Source organism: Poecilia formosa, unplaced genomic scaffold, assembly GCF_000485575.1.
Source record: "Poecilia formosa unplaced genomic scaffold, Poecilia_formosa-5.1.2 Scaffold722, whole genome shotgun sequence".
In the NCBI taxonomy this organism is placed as follows: Eukaryota; Metazoa; Chordata; class Actinopteri; order Cyprinodontiformes; family Poeciliidae; genus Poecilia; species Poecilia formosa.
Window position 1 is genome coordinate 116284 of NW_006800661.1, and position 9664 is coordinate 125947.

The 9664-nt window shown below is 40.4% G+C and overlaps 1 protein-coding gene across 1 annotated transcript; it reads right to left on the minus strand.

The window, feature by feature from the left end:
• Positions 1-3513: 3513 nt before the first annotated feature.
• LOC103131137 (dermatan-sulfate epimerase-like) lies at positions 3514-5774 on the minus strand. Its single transcript, XM_007542716.2, has 2 exons — positions 5728-5774; positions 3514-5592 (listed from the first exon to the last, which is right to left on the minus strand). The coding sequence occupies exons 1-2, from the start codon at positions 5772-5774 to the stop codon at positions 3846-3848; spliced, it is 1794 nt and encodes a 597-aa protein (XP_007542778.2). The 3' UTR covers positions 3514-3845.
• Between the last annotated feature and the right edge of the window lie 3890 nt (positions 5775-9664).

Here is a 9664-nt window from a genome sequence, read left to right on the forward strand (position 1 = left end):
TATTTTGCATATTTGTTGTTGGAACCAAGATTTGTCTCGGATAATTCTGCCCTTGGTTTGAATTCCAAGTTGTGTTTCTTTGACCCGTTTCTCCCAACCTCATTCCTCTTGCACTCTTTCCTTATTCTTTTTAAAGCTTCAGCATATGAAACTCTGTTATTTTGATTCTTTGAGCTTTTCTGGCTTCCATTTGCACTTTACATCCACCATATGCTGCACTGTGTTCTCCTCCGCAGTTACATTTGATTTTAGCTATTTTATCACATTTTCCAAATTTATGTGGACCTCCACATCTTGGACACCTAACTTTCTTTAGCAGTGTGTCCCATTCTTTGGCAAGTAAGACATCTGAGGGGTTTAGGGATATACTCTCTAACTCTGTAGTTCATGTTTCACAACTGGATATTTTCTGGCTTAATATATTCAAATTGTAGAATCACTGCCATAGTGCCTTTAAGTTCCCCGTCTCTTTTACTTTTAATCCTGGTGGCATCTTTTCCCTCTTTGATTTCTTTTTTTACATCCTGCATTGTCATTTCAAGTGAAACTCCTGAAATGACTCAACTTTGGTAAAGATCCTGGAATATATGTTTTAATCCTCCCCCCCCCATCAGGGTTTTCATTTTGATTATTTTCTGTTGTTGTGGTCACTGACGGCATGATTCAACACTCTTCTGTTATTCATAATTCTAGCCATTTTAATTCTCCCTATTTCTTCCTCCATTTGCTTTGGTCAACTTTACCGGTTGAATAGATCTCCCATCTCTCTTGAATTCCATCATGACTTTAAATTCCACTCCTATGCCAAAATCATCCTGTACTCGTGAACTCGCCCGTTTGTTTTTGGTCTTTTTGCCAACTTCTGCTCTTGCCTCACTTTCTTCTGACCAACTTCTTGCCCTTTCTTGTCTCTTCCCAAGTGCTCTTTTCATTCTTGATGATCTTGATATCATCCATTCCATCTCATTTCTGCTTAGGGTTGCCACCTTTCAGAAATCAAAATAAGGGACGCCCACCACGGCGCATCATCCTACTCATGGGGTGGGACGTCTGCTATGGTAATGGATAATATTTTATGGCAGTGTTTTTTGTCTTTAAAAAGTGATCCATAGAGCAGTCGTTCATGCGTACGACTGCTTGTACGCATGAACGAGCAGTTTTGAGGTAACGAGCAGTACCTCAAAACTGTACTCCAGTCAGAGTAGTATATAAATATGTTTAATTAAGCAAGTGTAAAAAGCATTTGGTAAACCACTGAGTAACTGATCATAACACCTGATTTAATATTCAAAATGTATCCACTGTGACAATATGTGTTTTCTGTGTAGTTATTTTTGAGGTTTTTCTGTGTTTATTTAGTTCCGTTTCCCCTGTTGAGTCTCTGTGTTCTCTGTTTTCTCCCAGCTGTGTCTTGTTCCCCGATTACCTTCCCTGTGCATTTAACCCCACCTGTTGTCTCTGTCCTTCGTCGGATCCTTGTTGTTTGTTACTCGTCAGATGCAAGTTGTCAGTTAACGCAGTCTGTCTAGTTAGTCAGTCGGCCACAATAGAACTGTGAAGTCCTGTGGCGGCTTCAGCTCTCGGTTACAGTCATTTAAGTCAGGAGCTTCCAGTGTTAATTTTAGCCTTAGCTCCCTGTGCTGCCTACTAGTCCGGACTGTTGAGCTGTATATCTGTCATTAATTCTTCATCATCATCATCTTCATCCTGGATCCTCTCTGCGTTCTCCCTCACTAAACCACAAATCATGACATCCTCAGACAACTAAAAGTATAAAAGTTATGTGAACAATCTGGTATTTTACAGAGTATTATCAAAATATTTATACAAATAAGGAGTTAGGTTTGGAGGCTGGTTCTGAGTTACCACAGGGGCCAGGGTAGTCAGTGTTTTTCCATGACAACACTTGAAAAAGAATGAAACAAAACAAAAACAAAACAGCAATATTTCATCATTTGATATTTCAAGAGAGCTAAAGAGCCAGTTGCGTCTCCAGAGATCCAGGTTGCAGATCCCTGGCAGATGGAAAGTGTGATCATATACAGCAGCTAAAAGTGCAGCACTATAATTTTTAATTCAATGTTAAAGTAAAATTGTGAAGATTAAAAAAAAATCACCACCGAGTATTAACAAAAGACATAAATTTGATCTTACTTGGAGCTGATAACCTATATTTTTAAGTGCTCTTCTGTTATTGTAAATGACATTCAATTGATCATTTTTATCTCCCATTTGCTGTAACAAATCCTTGTTCTCTGAAATTGTTTTTTCCTTCCTTTTTCCTGCAGCTCTTAGTCGTCTCCCTGGTCCAACAGGCTTAAATCCAACAGCTGAATCACCTCCTAAATGCAGTCAGGTTCTCCAGAGTCCTGCTAACGACCTCATTATTTGACTCAGGTGTGTTGAAATTGAGACACACCTAAAAGTTGCAGGAGACCGGCCCCCCAGGCCTGGAGCTGCCCACCCCTGATCTAATGCCTTCCTGATTTCCGCTTGTTTATCAAGACCATTTTTTTGAACAGTCTTTTGACCCAAATGGCTTTATTTTAATTACGTCCTTTTACCTTACCAGTAAAATTCCATACTGGTAAGGTGTCTTTGTTAGAGAAAACATTTTATTAGGGTATTAAACTGACTGATGTTTGATTTGTGATCATTTTGTATTTTATGTCTTTTAATGTTTTGGTTGTTTTTCCCTGTAAATCACTTTATGCAGCTTGTGCTGTTGTCTATCCCAAAAAGCAAACAACCTTTTATTCTTGGGGGTACAGCCAATCAGTGTCAAGGAAAACAAATGGCGGTCCTGGATTGCCTGCTTTCCAAGCATCAGCCAATATTATGTGAAGTAATTTTGCATGTGGCCATTTCAGCTTATAAAGCTGCATTTTACTTTGGATATTTTAGATATCCAAATATTTTACTCAAATAATTTACTCTAATAATTTGTTCCAAAGGAAAATCTGCAAATAGGTGAAACTGCAAATATAGAACTGTGAATATTTTGGGTATCCACTGCAATCATGTCAATTAATGTATCTTACCACTTTGAATGAATTAATGAAATGGAAAAATAACATACACAGACCTTTACAGTATCTAGAGAATTATTTGAAAAAGACAGATTTTTCAGCCGCTTCCATCCAGTGGTGTTATGTAGTTTCACAACTGGAAGACTCATTTGCAAAAAATACAATGTAGTCCTGATTTCACTCATTTGTTGTCAGGTTAAAACCAAAGCAGAAATTGCAGCCACTTTAATTTAACCAAAGTGTAGTTTTGCTAAAAATACAACTGAAGTTTAAATCCATATGCAGCTCTTTGTTGCTGTGGTGAATGGAAGGCTGATTGGGTGACTGACCACTGAATGCTTATAAATTCCTGCATAGAGTGTCAGTTCAAGATGATGCCATGAGTTAACATTTCTGCTGACTTCCCCCAAACATCTGTGGCTAACGTCAGGCCCTGTGTTGAAGCCCAAATGTATCTTAACTTGATAAAAGAAAGCAAGAAATGTTAAAAGCTTACTAGTTTTATTAAAAAGAGAATTATAAGACATTCCTAGAAGAAATAATGATATTCAGAAGGTGGAAATCAAGAAGAAAATGTATAATTAAAATTTGAGTGGACCAAGAATGTACTACATCCATACATTTAGTGCTCTTTGTCTTTTTATGTCATTTTGGTTGTTTTCCTGGACAATTACAAATTAACTTTTTAAAAAACTTTTTTAACTTTCCTAAACAGTGGCCTTAATGATTTGCTATCAGATCTGGTACAAAGAGGAGTGTGTTTTCAGTTCACCCTGAACAGACAGGACATCCTGTCATGCGGAGGGGTTCAGGGTGTCAGCACTGTGTGTGAGAACACGATGAGTAAAGGTACAGCAGGATGAAGCAGTCAATCAAAACAATGGTGTAAAAGCACCTCTGTGTGTGGAGGCTCCGCCCCCTCTGAAATCGAGTAAGCAGAACAGCCAGCAGTAGGAAGAAGGTAGTGGTGTTCATAAGCAAGAACAGTCTAATGTAGGAGGGGTTACCAGAGACCCCCTCACTCCTTGCTGTGGCCACAATGTGAACCTCCTTAAACCTGCGGCCTTTAACTAAGCCCCCCTTCCTGTTCCTGTGACCAGCTGGATAATCCACAAAGGCCCTTGAGTCTGCATCCCCTTCCTCTGGACTGTCCTCATATGTATGTTTTGATATTCTCTGTCTCTCATTCTTTTCGCTGACCTCAATTTGTGCAAAAATGTCAGGCAGATTCTCAGACAGCTTCTCTCCAAGGTTTAACCTCTTTCCCCCCTTACCCTTGTTCTGTTTCTTGGACATAGCAAACATCTTCTTAATGACCTCCTCTGTCTTCTTCTTGTCAGAGAATTGGAGGAGGTGCTCAGCGGTCCTACGGAAGCTGGCAGTGTTGAGGACTCTTCCCAGGATGTGTCTTTCCATCTGCTGGAAGACAGGTTTGACATGCTGGAGATTGTCCTCCATCACATTGGCGTATTCTTCAACTTCCACAGGGAAGCTGTCTACAACAGCTGCTGCTCTCTCAAACACAATCCTTTTGTGGTCCAGCAGCACTATGGCGAACACAGGCTTGCTGGTGACCTCCCCTGTCAGAAGGTAGATGGTGTAGGTATGGTCTTTGGTGGATAGGTAAATATCCACCTGCTGATCATGCCCACGTAAGCTGAAGCTCTGTACATCCAAGCCTGGTCCAAAGAAAATATAGGCCACCCTTGTGTGCGGGTACCTCAGGGGCATTGTTACATTCACATAATTGGAGCCATTATACGGATACCCTCGAGGGTAACTCCAGTAACCCACCATCCCTTTGTTACTGGAGTTTGTGTCATCCATCCAAAACATCTTATAGTTCTCCTTCCCATGTGTTACAAATGCTCCATGAACACCATCTACTTTTGTACTCTGAAATGGGAGCTCTGTGTTATGAAAGAAAGCACTCATGGCCCTGGTTGGGCTCCCTGGGTCCAGGTGGATGTGGTCAACCATGAGCAGAAGCTGTGGGTGAAGAAGCAGCAAGTTCCTCTGGAAGTTCCTGATTTTCAGTTCTGGGTTATAAGCCGAATGTCCTTCGCCACGAATGAAGACCATTCCCTCTCTCTTTATAGCAGCTTCCACTCTGCCCTGGGCATCGGCTGCAAGGCCCACCTTGTACTTTAACCACTTAGAGTCACAGGCTTCTGTTACTTGTCCAGCCCAAGGTTTAAAGCAGCTCCCAGATAGGGTTGAGCCAAACAATGCCACATTGTTTAACAAAGTGTACTTGGGTCCATACAGTGCCTCTGTGATGAACGGGACACCGTTGGGTGCAAAGGTGAAAGAGTTCTGATCTGGGTGCTCATGACCAGCGTTGAAGTTCCTCCAGCCTTTGATCCACTCTTTGTACTTGTTATTGTGAACGATGTCAAAGATGGCACGTCCCCCTAGTTTCCCAGACTTGAAGGACAGAAAGGAGCTGTTGGTGCCAGAAGGCAAAGCACCGCCATACGTCACCACACCCCAGTCCTCGAAGTAGTGGAGCTGAGACGTTCCAAAATCTGCTGGGGGTTTGGGGATCAGGCCAGGGTCATACCTGCATCACAAAGACGAAGCAATAATCAGATGGGGAAAAGATTGTAGACAACTTTAACAACTTTTAAAGTCTGAGTTGTTTGTAACTTGACATAAAACTGATCAGTGATAATGATCAGTTTTATGTCAACTTAACCTCTTATGTTGCTCAGGTAAACCAAAACAGCCCTGTCCCAGAGACATTCTCTTGCTTCTGGAAACTGGAATGGGAGTTAAAATCTCAACACATGCTTTCAGTCAGGAACCAGACTTGAAAATTGAAGGACACTTAATAACTCCCCTGATTGCTTGACCTCCTAGACACAAGGGTTTAATTTGAAAAGAAAAAAAATGAAGGAAAATTTAATAAAAGCAGAAAACAGTTACAGGTTCAGATCTCTAAAGCAAAATCCAACTACAAAAAGACTTGCATTACATCCAAAAATCCTTTCTATCAGAGGTATCACTCCTCTGGAGGGAAGTACTAAAATGCAACACCCAAATCTAACCAAAAGGTCCCAACTTAACAGAACTGAGTGAACTCTTGCTTATTGTGTCCTAAGCTAAGTTTTAAGAATTATTATGCACGACTAACACATGAGAAGGAATTACAGAGAAATATAAAAAAATGTGTTCTGAGTATCTGAACACAGAGACTCAGACCAGAATCCCTGTGCAGAGCCTCTATGTTTAAAGCATTGATGCCCTGCTCTGCTGCACACCTAATATGCAGTTCCTTTTAGCTTCCAGCAGAATCTTTTGTGGGAAGCTCCTGTGTCCACAACTCTCCTGTTTGCTTGACCAGAAGGTGGTGCCAGGCAAATCCCTCTCTGCAGCCTCTGCATGCTGTGACCTGAATCTCTGAAGGACACCTCCAGTCTCCAGCCTGGACCTGACTCTGATGCTGACCTCTGGGCCTTCAGCTTCCTTCAGCCACAGAACTTGTTAGTGGGTTTTAAATTTACACACTTGGGATTAATGAGATATGTATGGAAAACTTTGGAATTTTTCCCTTATTCTCAGATTTAGATAAAAACCTGAATCTACCTTTTTATTTTCTAAAAACAAAAGAGCTTCTACACTAAAATCTAGTTCGCTCTAGTTTCAAATCATTGATCAATTTGATATTTGAGATATTAGGCACTCATGAATTCCAAAACAACAAAAAACAATTCCATCATTTTACTTCTGGGTTTTCTGGAAACCTTGAAAGGGATTCAGTAAAATAGCCAAACAAATTCCTGTTGCAGTTCAAATTCAGCTGATGGAATATCTCAAAAACTTTTGGTTTTAGAAGTCCTTCAGTTTGGCTTTAAGTCATTTTACAGCACGGAAATATTATGTTAATATGTTAATGATATTTTCTAAGCAAAGATTGCAAAAATCATGTATTGCTTGTGCAGTTGGAACTCGAAGCTGCATTTTACACAGTGGATCGCAATGTTTTCATCACTGGACTAGAGCACTGCATGCTGGCTTGGCTTCAGTGATTACAATCATATTTGACAAAGTTTGTTGGGTAAAGTTGTAACATAACCACTATGTTTGTTTTTTGGTTGTTGTTTTTTTCTGAATAAATACATTGAAGAAACTTATCATCTGGTTTGTATATGTAACCCAGGGTAAAAAAACTGCCCTTAATCCCGCCTTTGCTGCTCTATTGATTAGAGTGACAGTCAGTCACACAGTGCGTTCAGCCAATTAATGCACCTGAGGTAGTTATTCAGGCCTGCTCCAGCTTTCCCAGTCAGGTGTGAGGGGGAGAGCTGGAGACAAAGGAGCTACAGGTTGGTGCTTCCAAACAATCAGTTCATCTCTTTGTTTGTTATGCACTTTTTGAAAACTTACAATCTACAAATCATGTAGATCTGAACATCCAGTGAGCTTGGAGCCATGAAGCTGTCATGCACTGAACTATAAATGGAATTGGTGAGTAGTGAACACAATGTTTGTTTGTTTAGCATGTTGGTGGTGGTAGCCAATGCTAATTGTGTGATCATTAATTGTTATATGATCAACCTTCTTAAATTCAACATGTGTTTAAGATAATGAGATAAATGTTATCTTTATTGTCTGAAAGTTTAGATTTTGGATATAATTGCATTTATTTCTGTATGTAACTGAAAAAAGTCTAGTTAATTAGCAGTCTGGTAATTTACTGGTCCTGTTTATTTTAATACAGGCCAGGTGACCCTCTTGATTGGGGTTAAAGGATGGCGAGCTTCTGAGAACTGGCTGGGGCCAGGAGAACCTGAAATTCACTCCATACTGGTCTAGTAGGAGCCTTATGGTCTGTATCATTTCCCCCTCCATCTCACCATACAGACACACAATCCACGATTCATCTCTTCATCTGAAACGACTTGCGCTTGGAAATTGTCAACTTAAATATCTGGACAATTCAAATATGGACTTTTCAAATGTGTGTCGGGCAGACACTGTGCTGACCAGCGGGGAAATTTAAGACTGTTGTGCACAAATGTATGGAAGATCTATTGCAGTACTGTGTATATTTTTTATTCTGGGTTCTATGTATGTTTTGTCTTGTGGCGTTCACTTTAATTTTCTCTTTAAAATGCATGGCATTTAAAGCAGTTATTCTTTTGCATTGTTTTTATTGATTACTGACAACAGCTCCAGTAGACGAATTTAGTCTTGCATATCCCATCTAGTCCCTTAGTACATTAAATAGTGCTACATATAACATCCATCCATTTTCTTTACACCCTTGTCCCTTAGTGGGGTCGGGAGGGGTGCTGGTGCCTCTCCAGCTAACGTTCCAGGCGAGAGGCGGGGTCACCCTGGACAGGTCGCCAGTCTGGTGCAGGGCAACACAGAGACACACAACCATGCACACACACTCACACCTAGGGGCAATTTAGAGAGGCCAATTAACCTGACAGTCATGTTTGTGGACTGTGGGAGGAAACCGGAGTACCCGGAGAAAACCCACACATGCACAGGGAGAACATGCAAACTCCATGCAGGAGCAAGGCAACAGCTCTACCAACTGTGCCACTGTGCAGCCCTACATATAACAGTTGCTGTTATTTCATTGTAAAATTATTCCAAATTTCCACTTTTAAAACTGACTTTGGTCAGGGTGATGCTGGTTTTAGGTAAGGCTGAAATTGGTGAATAAAAAGGGGCGTGTGCATCAGCGCAACCAGAGAGGAAGAAGCACACCGTCAGATCTGTGCAGCAGGAGACTTGATTTGACTGAATGTTTAAAACAAGTAACAAATCAAAGAAAAGAGATAAAACGGCAATCAAAGTTCACCCCAGCGCTGCAGATCGTGCGTTTTAGAAGCTGGATTGGAGCTTGCACCCAGGAAACGCCGCTATGTGCAAGAGGACGCCACCGGGGGTGGGGGGAAAGAGACACTCCCGGTGAGATCTGAACTTTACTTTTCTTTTTGGGACTTTTTGGTGGTACCAGTCTTTTTTTTTTTTTTTTTTTTTTTTTTCCCCCCTCATGTTTTTTTTTGGGGGGGTGGGAGGGAGGGTTTGATGTTTTGGATTTTTCATTTTGGAATAGGACTTTGGATTAAAATGGAGAAATACTTCCAGGACTGCTTTTTTTTTTTTTTTTGAGGATATGGAATTCTTTTACAGACATTATTCTCATTAAAAAGGAGTGGGAATTTTTGGACATTTAATTATTTGGTTTTTTTACTGACATGAACTGAGTGACTTAATCTAACCTAACATTATTTTTGAAGGATTGCTGGTTACTGATCCATTTGTCAGAATAACTATTTTTTTTGTTTGTGGTTTTTGTAATAAATCATTGTTAAAAGTCAACAAATTTCATATTGAGTGGTTGGACATTTATTTTCTTATCAAATTAAATGGTGTAACATATTTTACCTGATTCCTGTGGCAGATCCCCCTGGAGTTTACTGTGAGTTCTGCTTTAAATCAAGCTGAATTTTACAAAGTGGTGTCTATTTCATCTGCTGTGGATGACAATGCATCTTTGGTTAAACCTCTCTCCCCGATTCTCTCACTGATTTTAAAGCATGGATGGCTCCAAGTTATTTTGAACATTAATGCAAGTCAAACAGAAGCAATTCCTTTGGTGCACCATGTGT

Coding starts and splice junctions, on each gene's coding strand:
- LOC103131137 (XM_007542716.2), bottom strand. CDS start 5,774: ATGTCTCTGGGACAGGGCTGTTTTGGTTTACCTGAGCAACATAAGAG. Junction 5,593..5,727: donor TTACCTGAGCAACATAAGAG/GTTAAGTTGACA, acceptor TTTGTGATGCAG/GTATGACCCTGGCCTGATCC.